This window comes from Artibeus jamaicensis, unplaced genomic scaffold, assembly GCF_021234435.1.
Source record: "Artibeus jamaicensis isolate MK-2021 breed Jamaican fruit bat unplaced genomic scaffold, CSHL_Jam_final contig_240, whole genome shotgun sequence".
NCBI lineage: Eukaryota > Metazoa > Chordata > Mammalia > Chiroptera > Phyllostomidae > Artibeus > Artibeus jamaicensis.
Window position 1 is genome coordinate 14,635,768 of NW_026521506.1, and position 19,973 is coordinate 14,655,740.

The 19,973-nt window shown below is 40.5% G+C and overlaps 1 protein-coding gene across 1 annotated transcript; it reads left to right on the top strand.

Annotated features, from left to right (window-relative positions):
• Positions 1 to 234: 234 nt before the first annotated feature.
• On the top strand, positions 235 to 15,115 carry CCDC160 (coiled-coil domain containing 160). The gene is made up of 3 exons (XM_037146367.2): positions 235 to 349; positions 1,449 to 1,506; positions 14,101 to 15,115. Exons 2-3 carry the CDS (start codon positions 1,471 to 1,473, stop codon positions 15,094 to 15,096), a joined length of 1,032 nt encoding a protein of 343 aa, XP_037002262.2. The 5' UTR covers positions 235 to 349; positions 1,449 to 1,470; the 3' UTR covers positions 15,097 to 15,115.
• Positions 15,116 to 19,973: the final 4,858 nt, after the last annotated feature.

Sequence of the window (19,973 nt, forward strand, 5' to 3'; positions counted from 1 at the left end):
CTCGCAGTTTCTTGCCCCTTCCCATCCAGACTGGCTCTCCCGATTTGAGCTCTCCTTTTCTGAAGCCAGAAACCACTGGAAGAACCGCCTCACCAAGCATGCGCAGAGCTTAGCTGGGCTGTGACCGCCATTCAGCAGCACCCGGGTCCTTTTAAATCAGGCCGGTCGGTTGCTAGGCAACAGAGAGAGCCGCGCTGGCGCACTGCAGAGGCTTCGCTAGGCGCCGGTCTGGCCTGGGCGCGGTGGCCAGCTCCACCTGGCCAGTTCCCGATATAAGGGCTTCCTCCAGCCGGTGGTGGCCAGCTTCGGGGAAGAGGATAACGGATACCGACCCCACCTACATCGAGAGGTACAACTGCGCGCGGGAAAACCAGGCTTGTCGCGGTCCGTCCCTCTTTTTCCCCGAGCTCGCCTCGCTGTTTGGGACGTCCGCCACCTCTGCCACACCGCGGGTTTCCTCTCTCTTTAGCCCAGGAGGTGGGGAGAGCCTGGAAGGGAAGGGAACAGGGAATGGGAGTCGGGGAAAGAAAGGAGGAGTGGGGTCGGGCCCCGCCGGCTGCCCCTCCCACCCACGCCGCCTGCCAGCGAAACCGTATGGACTGAGGATGAGCACAGTGTCACCTGCGGTGGGGGTTGGGCAGAGCCCTGACCCAAGCCACTTTCTCTCTACTAGAAGCCGTGGATGGCAGGAGTTTCATTTAACCATTTACAGAGAAAACCCCCAAACTAAGCATGCACAGATACAGCTTTGTAGCAGGAATGTGACTTCCATGCTAATAAAGTACTCAGCCTTCAGAATTAAGGGAACTCCATCTGTTCTAGAAGGAATCATTTCACACTGATAACAAAGAATTGTTCACAGGGCCCCGTTTTAAATGGCACTTGGCTTTGCTCTGAATATGTTGCAAACAATAGAGAATACAATTTGTCCTGTAAAGTGGACACTTGGCTTATGTGTTAGGACCCTGAAAGATTAAGACACAGATTGGAATAACTGCCCTTTTAAATGTTTTCTTTTTTTTTTTTTTCAAATTAACTGTGCTCCGAGGGAGGAGGTGAGGCTTAGGCTCCAGCCCTTTGCTAATGTGGCTCTTGGCATTCTCATTAATAACAAGTATAATGCTGCTTGCTGCAGCCACCAGCAGTGGCTCATTTGTTCAATAGATGCTGAAGGCAGGTGTAACTACTGTGTTCAGCTACAGTGCCACCATCATTCTTGTCCCATTAGATACTTGCATTGCTTGGGAAAGAAAGACTGAGTGGCGTCATAGTTGGGAAAGTATATTGACAAGTTAAAAAGAAAATTTTCTTCCAAGTGTCTGGCATCACATTTCAGATGGGCCAAATGAAATTCTAAGTATATCACTTGTAATTTTAAGGTACATCTCAGATAGAAATATTCTGGTTAATTATATTTTCTAATTATGCTGGGGGGTTTTATTTTTCAGTTCAAACTGGAGAAATAGAATAATGGCATCAAATAGAAGACCTTGGGCATCACGAAGTGTAAGTACACTTGTTCTGGCTAATGTCTTGTTATGGGCATTTAGAAGCACAGAGCCGCCCTGGCTGGCGTGGCTCAGTGGATTGGGCGCGGGCCTGTGAACCAGAGTATCGCGGTTCGATTCCCGGTCGGGGCGCATGCCTGGGTTGCAGGCCAGTTCCCAGCGGGGGACACATGAGAGGCAACCATACATTGATATTTCTCTCCTACTCTTTCTCCTTCCCTTCCCCTCTCTCGAAAAATAAATAAATAAAATATTTAAAAAAAAAAGAAGCACAGAGCCTCACCCAAAATACATCTTCAACCTTGTAACTAGATTATTAATTTGCAGTTAGTATGCTATCAAGAAAGCCTCATAAAAATGCAAAATAAGAGTGTGCTCAATATTTTAGCTGAACCAAATAAACTTTGAGGGAAAAACAAAAGTTCTTTCCCTAAAATATCACACAAAACACTTCATAAGCCACAAGACAAATTATAAGTACTTACAAAAACTCAAATAGAATCAAAGCATTATAGAATTTTCAGGAAGAATATTAAGGATCACTTTGTTCAACACTATTTATTGAGGGCTGCTATGTATCAGATAATAGGCAGGGATACAAAGAGGAGGAAGATGCCTGGAGATCACAGTGTGTTGTTTGTTAGAATAAAAGTCTGTATGAAATGCTGTTGAAGCACAGGAAAAACTGAGTGCAGCATCATCCTTTCTGAACTCCAAACTGATACTCCAGTTGTACTATTTCAAAGAACTAATTGGGGGCTCTGAAAAACACTGGGGCATTTGGAAAGTTCTCGGTAAAGCAATTGCTGATAAAAATGAAAATGTCTTTGGTTGTTAAAGAAACATGACCACTTCTCTGCTTATAAGAATCCATTTAGCTTCAGAAATTTGGGGGTATAAACAACTTGCAGAATGTAGGGCTAATTCTTCCCTGAGGATTCAGGCTAAATTAATTTAATATTTGAGTTTAGGTTCCCCTCTGGTTACTGTAATACCACCTATGTGGTTTATTCTGTTTTTTGTTGGTTTGTTTTGGTTTTTTTTGCAAATCGCCCTTTTCTGATGACTTCAGCCTGGCAACTTTGAAGCACTAATGTTTGGAGAAGAGTTGAGTTATTTAACTGGCTGGTTTATGTTCCAAAGTTGGATAAGGAAAACTAAAAAAAAATAAATAAACAAGACCCATTATTTACAGAGTATGCTTTGAAATTATTTCCATTTTCCTTTTTTTTTAAACTCGTAAAAAAATTTGAAAAATGTATTGGAGCAGCATTGGTTAATAGGATCATATTGGTTTAAAGTATACATTCCTATGACAATAAATCTGTATATTGCACTGTGTGCCCACCACCTAAAGTCAGACCAGCTTCTGTCACCATGTATGAGGCCCCCTTCACTTCCACCCCACACGCCCTTCCCTCTGGCAACCCCCACATTGCTGTATGTTTTCACAAGTTTCAGTTTTATATCCTACATTAGTGAAACCATGTGGTTCTTGGCTTTTTCTGTGTGACTTATTTTGCTTAGTGTGATATTCTCAAGGTCCATCCATGTTGTTGCAAATGCCAGTACTTCATCTTTTCTTATGGCTGAGCAGTATTCCATTGTACATAATGAACCACATCTTCCTTACCTAATCCTCTATTGAAGGACACTGTGGTTGTCTCTGTGTCTAGACCACCATGAGTAATGCTGCAGTGAATGTAGGGGTGCATATAACTTTGCAAATACATGTTTTTCCATTTTTCGGGTACATACCCAGGAGATGGATTGCTGGCTCATGTGGTAACTCTATTCTTAATTTTTTGAGGAACTTCCGTACTTTTCTCTATAGTGGCTGTACCAGTCTACATTCCCACCACCAGTGAATGAGGGTTGCCTTTTCTCCACAAACTCTCCCACACTTGTTATTACCTGTCTTGTTCATAATAGCCATTCTGAAAGGTATAAGGTGCCATTTCATTGAAGTTTTCATTTGCATCTATCTCCCTAATAGCTAGTGATATTGAACTTTTCATATATCTGTTCACCATTTGTGTGTCTTCTTGAGAGATGTGTCTGTTCAGGTCCTCTGCCCATTTTTCTTTTTTTTTCTTATTTTCTTTTTTAAATATATATTTTTATTTTATTGATTATGCCATTACATTTGTTCTATTCCCCCCTTCATTCCCCTCCACCCTGCACACCCCTCCCCCACCATCCCCCCTTTAGTTCATGACCATGTGTCTCGAGTTCTTTAGATTCTATATTTCCCCTACTATTCTTACCCTCCCCCTATCTATTTTCTATCTACTGTCTATGCTACTTATTTTCTGTACCTTCTCCCCCCTTCTCCTTCTCCCCTGTTGCTAACCCTCCTCATGATCTTCATTTCTATGGTTCACTCCTGATCTAGCTGTCCTCTTAGTTTGCTTTTGTTTTAGATGTGGTTGTTAATAACTGTGAGTTTGCTGTCCTTTCACTGTTCATCTTTTTTATCTTCTTTTTCTTAGGTAAGTCCCTTTAACATTTCATATAATAAGGGCTTGGTGATGATGAACTCCTTGAATTTGATGTTATCTGAGAAGCACTTTATCTGCCCTTCCATTCTAAATGAAAGCTTTGCTGGATAGAGCAATCTTGGATGTAGGTCTTTGGATTTCAGGACTTGGAATATTTCTTTCCAGCCCCTTCTTGCCTGTAAGGGCTCTTTTGAGAAATCAGCTGACAGTCTGATGGGAACTCCTTTGTAGGTGACTGTCCCCTTATCTCTTGCTGCTTCTAGAATTCTCTCCTTCATTTTAATTTTGGCTAATGTAATGATGATATGCCTTGGTGTGTTCCTTCTTGGGTCCAACTTCTTTGGGACCCTCTGAGCTTCCTGGATTTCCCGGAAGTCTATTTCCTTTGCCAGATTGGGGAAGTTCTCCTTTATTATTTGTTCAAATAAGTTTTCCACTCGTGGCTGTTCCTCTTCCCCTTCTGGTACCCCTATAATTTGGATGTTGGAACATTTAAAGATGTCCTAAAGGTTCCTAAGCCCCTTCTCATTTTTTTGAATTCTTGTTTCTTCATTCTTTTCTGTTTGGTCATTTTTTCCTTCCTTCTGGTCCGCTTCCTTGATTTGATTCCCAGTTTCCTTTCTATCTCTATTGGTTTCCTGTGCATTTCCCTTCATTTCAATTAGTTTAGCCTTCATATGTTCCTCTAATTTGTGACTAAAATCAACCAGTTCTGTGAGCATCCTGATCACCAGTGTTTTGAACTGTGCCTCTGAAAGTTTGGCTATTTCTTGATGGCTTAGATTTATCAGCTCTGGGGCTCTGAGTTGTTCTTGAGCCATGTTTTGATCTGTTCGGACTGTTATGTTTGAGGAGAGGTGCCTTAGATGTTCACCAGGGCGGGGCCACCCAGGTCGATAGTTTGTGATGCTGTATGTGGGGATGGGGCCAGAGAGGGAGCAATGGTGGTCCTCACCGCTTGCCCCCTGCCTGTTTATCTGCGCACAAATGTGCGACCCACCACAGACAGACAGCCGCCCCGTGTCTTCCCTGGGTTCTGCCCGTAGCTAGCCTGCACCTGGGATCCGTCCGGCTGCCTGCATTGCTGCCTTGGTCGGGGGATCTTTTTCGCCAGACTCTCTGCTGCTGGCTCCGCCCCTCTCACTAGTTTAGCTGAGCAGTTTGTTGTTTTCGGACTCCATATTGTTTGATTTTCTGTGGCTTGGCTGCGTTTATTGTTGCTAAAACTTTGTTGTTTTTAGATGTGTTGTGCGAGGAGGCAAAGTGTTTCCACCTATGCCTCCATCTTGGCGGAAGTCCCCATTTTTCAATGTACCTTTTTTTTCCTCTTGCCTTATTGCTCTGGCTTGGCCTTCCAGAATTATGTTGAATAAGTGGAAAGAATAAAAGGGTAGGTTTCAAATCCTTGTCTTGTTCTTGATTTTAAAGGAAAAGCTTTCAGTTTTTAGTCATTGAGTATGACATTGGCTGAGGGTTTGTCATATGTGGACTTTATTATATTGAGGTACTTTCCTTGTATTCCTGTTTTTATTTATTGTTTAGTCATAAATGGATGTTGTATCTTAAGAAATGTTTTTTCTACATCTGTCGATAAGATCATATGATTTTTCTCCTTTCTTTTGTTAATGCAGTATATTACATTGATTGATTTGTATATGTTAAACCATTTCTGTGACCCTGCAATGAACTGCACTTGATCATGATACAGTATTTTTTAAGATGTTATTTATTTATCTTTAGAGGTGAAGGGAATGAGAGAGGGAGAGAAATGTCAATCAATGTATGGTTGCCTCTCGTGTGACCCCTGCGGGGAACAGGGAACTGGCCTGCAACACAGGCATGTGCCCTGACTGGGAATCGAACCTTGGTCCTCTGGTTTGCAGGCCCACACTCAGTCCACTGAGCACGGCCTGTGACCCAGAAGGTCACCAGTTCGATTCCCAGTGAGAGCACGTATCTGGGTTGCAGGCCAGGTCCCAGATTTGGTGTGTGTGAGACGAAGCTGATGGATGTTTCTCTCCCTCTCTTTCTCCTTCCCTTCTCTCACTTCTAAAGAATAAAGAAATAAAATCTTTTAAAAATGTATTGTTGTATTTGATTTGCTAGTTTTTTTGTTTAAGATTTTTTCATCTGTATTCATCAGAGATATTGATCTGTAGTTTTCTTTTTTTGTGTGTTGTCCTTGCCAGGTTTGGGTATCAGGGTTATGTTGGCCTCATAAAATGTGTTAGGAACTATTGCTGCTTCTTCAGATTTTTGGAAGAATTTGAAAAGGGTAGGTTTCAAATCTTCTTTGAATATTTGATAGAATTCACTGGCGAAACTGTCTGGCCCTGGACTTTCACTTTCTGGGAGGTTTTTGATGGATGCTTTAGTTTCCTTACTGCTGATTGTCCTATTGAGATTTTCTACCTTTTCATGATTCAGTCTTAGAAAGTTATACATTTCTAGGAATCCATCCATTTCTTCTAGGTTATTGAATTTGGTAGCATATAGTCTTTCATAGTATTCTAATATGATCCTTTGTGTATCTGTGACATCTGTGGTAATTTCTCTTTCATTTCTGATTTTGTTTATATGAGTCTTTATTTTCCTTAGTGAGTCTAGCCAGGTTTTTTTTTTTAAATTTTATTAATTTTTTTCAAAGAACCAGCTCTCTGCTGCATTAATTTTTTTTAATTTTATTTATTTATTTTTAGACAGAGGGAAAGAAAGGGAGAAAAAGAGGGAGAGAAACATCAGTGTGTGGTTGCCTCTCATGCACCCCCTACTGGGGAACCTGGCCCGCAACCCAGGCATGTGCCTTGACCAGGTTATCTAACTGGAGACCCTATTTTCACAGACTAGCACTCAGTGCACTGAGCCACACCAGCCAGGAATCTGGTTCTGTTTTGCTTATTTTTTTCTTTTGTTGATTAGGTTCCACTTACAGACCAGATCATATGACACTTGTCTTTCACTGACTGGATTATTTCATTTAGCATAATGCTCTCCAGATCCATACATGCTGTCGCAAAGGGTAGGAGTTCCTTCTTTCTTTCTGTTGTGCTGTATGCCATTGTGTAAATGTACTGTGGTTTGGTTTTTTTTTTTAAGATTTTATTTATTTATTTTCGGAGAGGGGAAGGGAGGGAGAAAGAGAGGGAGAGAAGCATCAATGTATGGTGGCCTCTCACCCAGGCATGTGCCCTGACTGGGAATTGAACCAGCACCCCTCTGGTTCACAGGCCAGTGCTCAATCCACTGAGCCACACCAGCCAGGGCTGTACCATGGATTTTTGGTCCACTCATTTACTGATAAGCACTTAGGCTTTTTGCAGCACTTGGTTATTGTAAATAATGCTGCTATGAACATTGGGGTGCACAGGTTCTTTTGAATTGGTGTTTCAGGGTTCTTAGGGTATAGTTCCAGCAGTGGAATCACTGGGTCAAAAGGCAGCTCCATTTTTAGTGTTTTGAGGAAATTCCACACTGTTTTCCACAGTGGCTGCACCAGTCTGCATTCCCACCAACAGTGCACTAGGGTTTCCTTTTTCTTTTTCTTTTTTAATTATCTCATTGTTTTTCAATTAGAGTTGTCTGCATTTACTCCCCACCACTCTTGCCTACACCAGCCAAACCCACTTCCCTCCCTTGCTTCCACTCCCACTTGTTTTTTTCCATGTGTCCTTTGTAGTTGTTTTCTCCACAACCTGGCCAGCACTTGTTGTTTGTTGATATGTTTATGATGGCCATTCTGACGGGTGTGAAGTGCTATCTCATTGTGGTTTTAATTTGCATCTCTCTGATGGTCACTAACAGATTTCTATGAAGAGTTCTTTCTACTATTTTCCAGTAGGTGATGCTAAAATCACAGATTTTTAAGCTCTGTGAAATCCCAAAGCTGGCCTCTGCAGCTGTCATCAGTATAACTGCATATAGCCGCAAAGTATGCAGGTGGGATTTGTTTTGCCCTCTAGGTAATGTTGACTGAAGACTTTTGTGGAGGTCTCCCTCCACATGCCCCAACCAGAAATCAGTCACAGAAGGAAATAGCGATTCTGATGTAAAAGTTCTTAGGTTTGAGGATAATGTGCTCTGAAACCCAGTACCAAGGACCACAGGAGGTGAGTTTTTGGTTTTTAAAAGACATCAGGTCTCTGTGGCTCCATTTCTTTGTTTGGAGCACTGACCACCTGACAGCCAGAGCAGAACCCCTGCAGCTGGTTCAGCCAGTTTGCACCACTCACTTGCAGTAGTGCCCATTGAGATTCTCCACTCCTCCTGGCTGGCATAAGGAAGAGCTGGCTGGAGCCAGCTTCATCCCGTCTCAGAGCTGAGCCCACTCAGTGGACTGCAGGCTACAGGGCCACATCCATGGCCCGTCTGAGCTCTCTTCCCTTCTGGCCTCCTCTCTTTGTTCCTGTTTGCCCACCTTTAAATGCCTCAATATGCAGATCTCTCAGATGTCCCTGTATGTTGAGCAGGGAATCCTGTTTAGTTATAGCTGATCAACTTGTTGACATTTCAGGGAGGGGAGACAAAGGGGATCTCTTACGCCACCATTCCTCTGACTTCACTCTCATTAATTTATTTAACTACTTGGGAAATAATTTAAATTGTCCGTACTTTACACCTGAAGAAACTGAGGCTCACAAAAAATAAATTTTCACTTAATTCTAAAGTGTGGAAGCCAAGATAACTGACTCCTTCAGTCTTTTTTTTCCACCATAGTCCACACTCAATTCCTTTCTCAAGAACTTCCTTTCCTTTGTTCCCCACAATTCTGCAGAGTAAAACATATTCACCCACCTTGATTTCAGACAGTTCCTTTGAGTCCTAATTGTGGTATTTAATAGTGTTCTGCAAGCCAGTAATTGTCAAAAGGTTGGGGAATGGCAAGCCTCCCCTAGATGGGGCAGCTCAGAATCTTCTTGAATTAGGAGAGAGGGTAATGTTGTCATTGTTTTGTGCCTGGGGACAGTGGAAGCAGGAAAAGATGTTGAGAACTACTGCTTTTAAATGAGAACAAGTTGGACAATTGAGTAAAAAAGGTCAGTGATTTTCTTTGTAGCAGACTCCACCCCTCCGCACCAGCCCCTATTTTCACCAAGCAGTTTTTCTAAGGATTGGGAGAGCTGAAAACTTCCGAGAATAATGGGGGAAAGTTCCTTAGGCTAAGAAGGGCCCTTTGTCTTCCTCTTATTGCGGCTGGGCTTTGATTAAAAGTCAGGGCTGTAGTTGAAAGGGGCTAAGGGTGTGACAGGTTGCCCATAACAGATTGGAGATGACCTTTTCCAACCATCATTTCCAATTCACAAAGTTTGGGATGAAGTAGCCTTGTGAAGTGGGAAAAATCTTCTGGAGATTTTCCAGAACTATTTCCCCGTACCTGCATACCCCTGCCTGGAGAATAATCTCTTTTTGCAGACATATATCTAGAGCTGTGCAAAAGAGGTGATCCTTAAATTTTGAAAATCAAATTGTAATGTAAATGAGATAAGGCAACAAAAAAAACTCTTTGATTTTTAGGTCTTCAAATTTCCCTAAAGTAGGCGACTTAAAATATGAATATTTTAGAAAAACAGATTTTACTCATTTGATCACTCATCCATCTTACTATGAGTGTATTCCTCAGGGACCCATTCCTTCAAAATGAAACTCAGATGTTTTTTGGGGGGTTTCTCCTTTCATAATAAACAGCAGTGTATTATTTTCTGGAACTATTTGAGGATAGGTATACTTTCACCTAGCACTTTTATGGAATGATTTACCCCAAAATCCATACCAAATGATCACTCTTTGCTTAGCTCTCAACAATTATATTATATCACATTACATTGCAAATCCATTTTCAACTGCTTTTATCAATGCTTTCCAAATTCCTTAGGTGAATATGAACCAAGGTGAATCTTGACTGATTTCATCAGTCAAAAGATCCCTCGCTCCACCAAAATGCCCTACTACTTTGCCACTGCAAAAAGAAGAAGGTCACCAGAGGATCAATGGTGATATTTTCAGGCCGGAGTCCATTATTTATCATATCAGACACAAATGAATAGATGTAGCTATATTATGGACACCCAGGCATTGAGAGTTCAGTCCCAAGGACTTCTGGGAGATCACTGTATTTAGAGGACCACTAATGTTATTTTTTTTCTAAAGTTTTTGTTTTATTTTATTTCTTGTTTTATTTTATTTCTTTATCTTTAGAAGGGAAGGGAAGGACAGAAGGAGAGAAATATCAATGTATGGTTGCTTTTGGTGCATCCCCTCCTGGGAACTGGCCCCTGCTGGGAACTGGCCCCTGCTGGGAACTGGCCTGCAACCCAGGCATGTGCCCTGACTGGTTCGCAGGCCCGTGCTCAATCCACTGAGCTACACCAGCCAGGGCTACTAATGTTATTTTTGTAATATGACTTTATATCATTTTCCTTGTTCTGGCTTAGTTCTTTAAAATTTTTTATTTCTCTTAGATCTCATTCCCCTACCCTTTAGCCCTTCAGTCTCCAATATGATGTTGGGTAATAATAATAAATATAACAAATGTTCAGAATTCATCTACTAAAAAGTCATACCTGTACTTTCAATAAGGGTTTCTGGTTTGATTTGCCTTATGCTGCAAAAAATTACCTAATCGATTTTATTGAGGGCAAAATGGCTACCACACCAGGGTAGAGGAGTGTTGTTTCAAAGCATATTCCTTATCTTTGTCAGAGAATACTAATGTTATACTTATTCTCCATAAAAAAAACAAACAATGCACTATTACTCAGCTGTAAAAAAGAAGAAAAATTGTTTTTTTGACAGCATGGATGGACCCAGAGAACATTATGCTATGTGAACTAAGCCAGTCAGAGAAAGACAAATACCATATGATTTCATTCATATGTGGAATCTAATGAACAAACTGAACTAACCAGGGAAGTGGGTAGAGTCATAGATGGAGAGCAGGATGACAGCTGGTGGTGAGGAAGTGAAGGGATAGAGAGATAGAGCAAAAAAGAAAAAAGGACTCATGGACGTGGACAACTGTGTGGTCATTGTGAGGTGGGGCAGGGTAAGGGGACTAAATGGTAATGGAAAATACAATAGAAAAGAAAAACAAACAATGCAGTTTACAAAGAGAAGATAAGACTGGCAGCTTTTACCCCTAGGTGGGCTTTGCTATGTTCTAAGTAGATCTGGGAACAAAGCATTAAAGGCTATCTTGCCAATGAAAGAAAAAAGAGAAGAGAGAGGAGACAGGAAGAAAGAAAGAAAGAAGGAAAGAATGAGATAGAGAAGAGGAGAGAAGAAGCTGAGACCCCTGACCCTTCTCTGGGAGGGGAATTCCAAAGGCTTTTCAAACCTTTTTTTCCTGTCCTTTGATATGTGACATGCAATTCTCCTTACCCTGCCCCCCTTTATTTTTTCTCTGTCCTTTTGTGACCCTTTAAAAAACACCTAAGCTCTGAAAATAGTGCATTGTTTTCTTTCAATTTTTGGAGTAAAACCTAGCAGAATAATAAAGAGGAATTTTAAAACAAGCACTGACCTGGGAAACAGGGTTTCAGGTTTACCATTACAGGCTGTATGGCCTTGGTCAAGTTACTTAACTTCTCTGAGCTTCAGTTATAAAATAAGCGTACTCTTCATATTTCTGTGAAAATTGTTGGCTGTATCAGGAAATTGTACAGAAGTTCAGGGAAAAGGGTAGTGAAATTTGTATATTTATGAAAGATTTGAAATATAAGTCGCTTTTTCAAGGTGCAAATTATTTATAAAAAGTTTTCTATTTTAATCTTTATCTTGACTCACATCTCTATCTGAGACTTGCCATTATTACCACCTCCAGGTGTAAAGTGCCCTCACCTGACTTGCCCCTCTGCATACTTCCTTCCTGATCAATCTCACCAAAGCCTTTCGTTCAGAATAGCAGTCTCTCACCCATTGCTACCTAATTAGAAGCATTGTTTAGTAAACAGAATTGTTTGGTAAAAATTGTTCTGTGAAATTTTGACAGAATTGTTTAGTAAAAATCTGCTTTAAAAATGTGACTGGCAATTAGCATCACTGTCTTTTCCTCTTCTTCTGTTTCTTTCCTTTGTGATCGCTGTAATAATCCCCACTCATTTGCATTCATAATACTAGAGAGGAAAGAAAGCAGAATTATGATTACCTTTCCCCTTTAAGAACAGGTAGATCATTGGTACTTCTGGATGGTGACTAGTCGAATAATTTAAAGTCAGAAATAACTATTTCAAGAGAAAGGAGATGCTGCATCCAATGGCAAATGTATACCATGCATTTCAATTGTCAGCTTATTACTCTGGTCTGATTGACCAAACTTTAATAAAGTTTGGCCTATGGCTTTTCAACCCATCATTTTAACACCTGCATTGGCTATTTGCAGCTTCTCCTTTCCTCAAAGCCAAGTAGTTGCCGTACCCTTGGGGTTAGTGAGTGAGTCCCTTTCTTCTTTTTTGGGGGGAAGGGTGTGAGGCATATTCAGTACATGTAGAGACCAAGTTTATTCTGTCATTGTCTGTAGCAAGGAAATCTGCTAGAATTTAAACTATTGTTGCTAAAAATAAAATACTGGAGAGATAATACAACAAAAAGTGGTTATCTTCGAGCCATGGCATTATGAGGAAGACTCCTTTTCTGCATTTTTCAAAATCCTACAAATAACATACTACTATTATCTTTAACATGATATGAAATATGTGAATATATATTATATGTTAAATAATATAATCGTTAATAATATTAAATAAAATGTTAATTAAAAATAAATACAACAGTTGCCATTTTTGTTACCATGATAAAATTATATTTGTATGTATGGGAAAAATAGATGCAAGCATACTTTGATTTTTCTCAGTGGTGATACTAAACAAATATAGTAAATTAATGTGTAAAATGAATGAAGTGGCCTCTTCCTCCTCCTTCTCACCCTTTAGCAGTAACTGCAGTTATCAGTTTATTGACTTCAGGTGCCAGTGGCCCTTCAGCGTGTTCCCTGGTTCCTTCTTTCTCCCTTCTCTCAGAAGTAGGAGCTGATCAAATATTTCCATGCTTTAGGAGAGCTGTATGTTAAAGATTCCCTTTGAATAAGGGGAAAAAAACAAATAAATATCCTCTAATTGTTACGTATTAGAAAATTGGTTGTGATTTAGCATATTAAGTTTTCACCTAAAAATTACACTTGGAGTCGTGGCTGGTGTTGCTCAGTGGATCGAGCACTAGCCTGTGAACCAAAAGGTTGCCAGTTTAATTCCCAGTCAGGGCACATGCCTGGGCTGCAGGCCTGTCCCTGGTTGGGGGTGTGTGACAGATACCTGATAGATTTTTCTCTCCATCTGTTTCTCCCTCCCTTTCTCTCTCTCTGAAAATAAATTAATAAAATAAAGAAAAAAACTTACACTTGGAGTCAGTATCTCGAGAAATACACATTTGGTGGCATTAATATTTTCAGTTATTTACATTCGGTTCTCATCATGAAATTGTTGTCAAAACAGATAGAATTCTGTACACTTGGCAGTCTCGCCTAAAAGCAAAGCCCAAGACTGGAATAGCAAGAATTTACAGGTCAAGATAGAAGGGCATTTGGCAGAGTTACTCACGAGGAAGTCTGCATGGTATACTTTACCAAAAGCAGCTCACATTGCACTAAGCCCTGATATTTTAGTCACTTTTGGGAATGAATAAACACTGGTCCAACCCAAAAGAACTAAACAAAAATCTGGGACACTGAAAGCACAATTATTAGCCCATTATTAATATTAGTCTATTATCTTTAAATCATGTTTACTCTTTTTGAAGCAATCTGTTCTCATAGAATTATTTTTCTACCTATAATAAATAGCCATATGTGCCTATTTATTGTATTGGTTATATTTCATAGGATCAGAGGACTTTAAGGCTGGAATGATCTGTAGAACTTACCTAGTTTAGCCCTTCCAATTTACAAATCAGGGCACTGTGGCCAGGCCACTTCATCTGTTACAGGGAGAGCCAGCCTTCAGATACTTAGGTTCCTTCACCCATGAGCCAGCATTCTTTGTTCTTTTCACTACACCAGCTGCCAGTGTAAATAATGTGCCTCGATTTTAAATTTTGTTTTTCAGGAGTTGGACAAGATGCTTGAAGAAATGGATGACAGGAGAAGGCGCTGGAAGGAGAATACATTTACTCCTTTTTCCAGTGCTCGGGATGTTCTAAATGAGGCTTTACAGCCTGAATCTTCTGCTGAACCAATGTCTTTAGGTAAGAGCAAGAGAATGGAAGGAATTTATCATTTGTCCGAGAGAAAGTTTCCAGAAGATCCTATATTCAAAAGGAAAGACTTTATTTACCAACCAAATGAAAAAGAACAAGAACCAAATTTAAGAGAAAGAAAGATGAACATTTTCAAGAACGAAGCAGATGCAAACTCTGTCTCCTGTGAATCATCTAATTTGGATGTTGGAACTGAAGAAAGCTTTGATAGCACAGAAGATGATTACATGTGGAATACAAAGGGATTACCAATTCCAAGGCGACAAGACAAGAAGAAAAAATATACTGAAGGAACGTATCCAAAACTTAGCCTGAATATTATGAATGAAGAACTGGAAGAACTTAATATAAAATGTAAAAAAATACAAGAAGAATATGAAAATGCTGAAAAAGAACTTGTGAAAGCCAAAAAGGAAGTCTCTGCAAAATCCCTAAATTTTCAGGAAACTTGGAAGAAACACCGGGAACTTCAAGCTTTAAGAAATGACCTATTTGAAAAAGCAACAAATGTCAGAAAGTTAACCGAAGAGCTTCAGGAAGCTGAAGAAGTCATCCACAAGTTGACCCTAGAGAACAAACATTTAAAAGAATCTGTGAGGGAGTTAAAGCATCAGAGTGAGGTTGGAAATGCACTCATAAAAGAAGAAATAAAAATTTATTATGAACTAGAAATGGAAAAGATGCGCGGAGAGCTGGATGCTCTCAAGGAGGAACTGAGAGTTGAGAAGACCCTGCAAGCAAGAAATAACAGAGCCCTGGAGTTGCTGAGAAAACACTTCTCTACTGTAACATCAAGTACCCTTGACAGCTTTACAGGGGATGTTTTTTCACACTTGAAAAATTAAAAGCCTTTAATTAGGCAAATCTTTGAGCCAAATCAGTGTTTCTGGTGCTTTTTTGGTGTGCTACTTCAAATGTGTTTGCTGGGATGTAATTTTCATTTTTGGTGAATCAAGACATCTGTACAGTGTATATATTCTAACTTCAAAGTGTCTGCTTTCTCTTTCTAGTGGAGTTATTAGAGGTCCAAATGGAAATGAAGCTTCAGAAATCTTTTTTTTAAAATATCATTTTAATCAGACCTGTAGTGATTCACCAGATCATTTATGAATACAAGTCAACAGCCATGTTGTGATCTTGTGAGCATTACGCCCTTGGCTCATGAATATTCTTCCATCTGTGTTCATTGATGTCAACAATAAAAATCACGTTTATGTGCATAAGCATAACATATGTCTATGGCTCTTATAGCTGCCTGTTCAGACTCAGTGGAATACAAAAATGTGTCTCCTTTCTTTGATATGTAACCTTAATTAGGCACATATAAACATTTCAAGAAAAAATGCAGATTTTTATCCTCCCTGTTGTCTTCCCCATGCTTTCTCCTTTGACCTGGCCATGGTTCCCATAGACTAGAAGATGACATATAAACATGGCTGTGACCTTTGCTAAAGCCCTGATTTGTCAGCAATGGCTTTTGTGTTCTCTTACGTTGACCACCAAGGGGCATTGTTTACACAGTTCTTCCAAAATTCTACCGGAGTGTGGGCTTGGGGGATTTATAGGTTTCCCGTGCAGTTTACACAGCCAGCTGATTGGGACTCAGTGGAAAATACTGGGTGTCAGCTAGGTAACCCGTTAGTGAGCAGGCTTGATTTAGACAGGAACCCAGTTCTGTAAGCAGCCTGGGCAATGATAATTTATTTCATACTTTAAGAGAATAAAAAATGTACTGCCTCAATCCTGTGATAGAAACTATGGGCCAGTTGATTCTTTCCGTTTGTTTGTATCAATCAAGATTTTTTTTCCATTGGCGCTCCATTGGTTTGCTATTTTTAAGTCCAATGAGCCAAATGTAATTACAAGCTATGAGGGTGGGATACAATTGTAAGGGTTTAGGTATGTTCCTATATGGGAAATCCCCAGACTGGCAGTCTGAGCATTTGCATTTGAGTTCTAGGACCTGCTTTGCAATTAACTAGCTCAGTAAAAGTCCTAAAAATATTCATCTGTATAATGAGGGAGTAGAACTGTCATCTAGATTTTCTTTGCTTCTAATGTTCTGTGATGTCACCACAGTGATTTTATTTGCAGATGTAACTGTACCTGTGAAGAAGTAAATCTATGGCATCAGATTCACTCAGTTCTAGTATCTGAGGGACCTACATTTCAGACATCCCCCTTCAAAGAAATATACAAAGTCTCTATAGTTTGAACATTTCCAAATACTGTGTCATTACTAATCAGGAGAGGATGTAAATGAGGTTCTTCCTTCTCCTTTCTATTGTTACATTTTTACTTGTTAAGGTTGGAGAAGGCATGATAGAGACCAACTAAGCTGACCCAAGGCTGAGCAGGGCTGGTCTAGCCTGGGAAGGTTGGACTCAATTAGAAGATAATCATCTTTGGCACTTTCTGATTTAGCCCTGATAACCCAGGTACTACTGGCAGCCTAAAAGGGAAAGATGACTTCCAGGTTTTTGGGGGTCACTGGCTTCTCAAAAAGGGGCTTGGTACAAAAGCAAACTAAGAACTCTGCCCTATTTGACTGTCTTCCTCACCACCCCCCTCAAAAACTATCCCTTTGTCTTTGCCCCAGAAAGACTCTCAGTCCTCGACTGCTAGTGTATAGAACTATCGACATGTTAAAATATTTCACAAATTGTATTAATTAAGCTACCAGGCACAATCTTTGTAGTATATTTTAGTTTTTAGAGAGGAGCTTTACTCCAGGAGAATTTCTATCAACCAACCACCGGTGTGAAATCTTAAGTGAAAACTTGGCCTCTGCCTGGTGTGGCTCACTGGATTGAGCACCAGACTGAACCAAAGGGTGAGTGGTTCAATTTCCAGTCAGGACACATGCCCTATAGGGGGCGCTAAAGAGGCAGCCACACACTGATGTTTCCTTCTTCCCCTCCTTTTAAATAAATAAAACCTTTAAAAAAAACTTGGTTGGTCTTTCATGTGTGTGTATGTGTGCTTATGCATGTTCGAGGTTCAGGGAAAGAGTGTGCTGGAGGGAGGTCCAGAAAAAAACTGCATGGCTTGGCTCAGCTCTAGGGTAGTGTGTTTGTATTTCTGGGAAGAACCTGGAAAACAGATACTTATTGAGACAGGCCTGGGGTGCTGAGCTCTAGCAAGGCCCAGCCTATGGAAAGCCTAGATCCAAACACTAACCAGGGATACAATAGACAATCACGAGGTCCAGAGGGCTAAAAAGAAATGGAAGCCAAGGTAACAGAGCCAACATTTTGGAGCTAGGAAGGGTTCTCATATTTTGACACTTTTATTTTTAAAAACAGGCCTGCAATAAGCTTGGAGAAAGCTAAGCAATTCCTCTTCCTGGGCAGATGGGAACAACAGTGGGCTGAAGTGGCTTAAAGAACCAGAATCAAGGCAGATACTAGTATTCTGTCCCATTGTCTCTGTGATCATATTCTCTTGTTGCATAGGTGGCTCCTGATTTTTATCGGAATATATTGTCATTATCCCTTTTAGCATATTGAATTGGAGATGTACAGGGTTGGTTTTTTTTTTCCTCCAAGATTTTATTTCTTTTTAGAGAGAGGCTAAGGGTGTGAGAGGTACAGAGATCAGTTGTCTTTCCCATGCCCCATACTGGGGACCTGGCCCACAACCCAGGCATGTGCCCTGACTGGGAATCGAACTGGTGACCTTTTGGTTCACAGGCTAGTGCTCAATTCACTGACCCACACCAGCCAGGGCTAAAGGTTTTTTGTTTTGTTTGAACAGAAATGGTATATCATGCTACTCATCCCTTTGATCTGTTTGGTAAAATACTTGAAATCAGCAATGCAGTTGCATACCATTCCCCACCAAATTCCAGTTTCTTACTAAGAGGTGTGGGGTGTCATAGGGCTCTAGGAATATCTCCTCCGTGTTCAGTTTACAATCCAGTTCTAGAAACATTTCCCGATCACTTCTTACCAGAGTTAATCACTTCTAAGACACACTTAAAAATATTTTGACATCCCTGAATTTGTGACACATCTTGAAATCAATGGCATGTCATAGTGTAATAGTGTTTGGGTTTTTTAAAACCTTCCTTAACTGTTCATAAAATAATGGTTCAGTGGGGTTTTAGATTTGATGGAATGTGGTATGTGCTAGGCTGGGGATGTGGGGATAAAAGGGTTTATGAATAAGACAGGTCTCTGACCTCAGTGACCTTACTTATGTGACTAACTGAAAGAACGTGGTAAATGCTATACTAGCAGTGCTAATACAAAGTGCTGTGGGAGCACAGAGGAGGATCAATTAATTCTGCCTGTGGGGCTGGGAAGGACTTCATAAAGGAGGTGACATTTGAGCTGAGCCTTGAAGGATAAGAAGGATTTTTCCAAGCCAAGCATGGGGGCGGGGGCATTTCTGGAATGTGAATGTGGAAGGTCTATTTGGCTTCAAAGAGGATTGGTAACAGCAATGAATTAGAACATTAGGCTGTTACATTTAGCTGACTTTTAAAGTCCCATTTGAGGTTCTACTCTGAAAGGTACTGTGATTCCAAATTTTGCTCATTTGCAGGTAGACTAGACAATACAGTTATGATATAAAGACCAGGTTCCAGATAACAAACTGTAGTAAAAGACTTTTTTTGCTGGTGTCATTGTACCTTTGGTTGCCATCATTTTTGTTTTGGAAACAAAAGGCCTAAGAGATTTTGCTCATAATATCCAGCTAAGTCCACTGTGAGCAGCCTGATTTCAAAGACATGTATAAAAGAGAAACACCACAGTCACCCTTCTCTGTGAAAGCACAGTATAGCAGAGATTAAGTGCACAAACTTTGATTATCCACTTAGTAGCAGTGTGAGCTTGAGAAAGTTGTATAATTACCAGTAGCTCAGTTCCCTCATTTTGTAGGACAGGTTTAATGAAGAGTGTTGTTGGGAGAATAAAATGAGATCACATACAGTGAATAAATGTCACTATTGTTGTCAACATTATTATTATTATTATTATTATTATTATTTTATACAGCTGACAAGGGGAAATAGACCAAGTCCGGCTATTGTCCCCCAAACTATCACTGTCACCAAGGTCTACACATACAGGGTGAGCAAAAGTAGGTTTACAGTTCATGTGAAAAATAATACAATAATTAATAAATAATAAGACGAAGAAATGCTGTGTTTGCATACTCACACTGTATATTCCTCAAATTGTGTTCTCTGGAGAGGGCATGCTAAACTAACCCATAGTATGAGTTTCAGTGATGTGTGATACATTTGGAAAGTTGGAAGAAGTTGCAGGGAAGATATTTTTATTTTATTAGCATATGAAGTCCTAAGCCAAAGTCATGAATTTGTTACAATGGTCTTTCTGGCCTCAAGGCAGACCCTGTAAAGGGAATATTCTTGGGTCAGAGCCTACCCGGCCCCTCTCCAATTGGGTTGGTGTAAGGCTGGCCCCTGGCCCTGGCAGGCAGAATACCAGAAGGGGATAGAAAGCCCTGCTCTAGTGCTCTGGGAGGGAGAAACTTATCTAGGAAAAGGGAATGGAGACAAGAGGGGCTATTATAACATTTTTATTTCCCCTTGGCACAGGGAGCCATGCAGCTGGGGACCTGCTACTACAGCTGCTCAGATAAAATAAGAATAAGTCATTGTCTTGTTCTTTGTACTCATAAGACACGGACGCTGTAGTTCTCCGTGTATTGTAGGTGCACCCTCCTTTCATACTGAGTATCAAGATGGTGT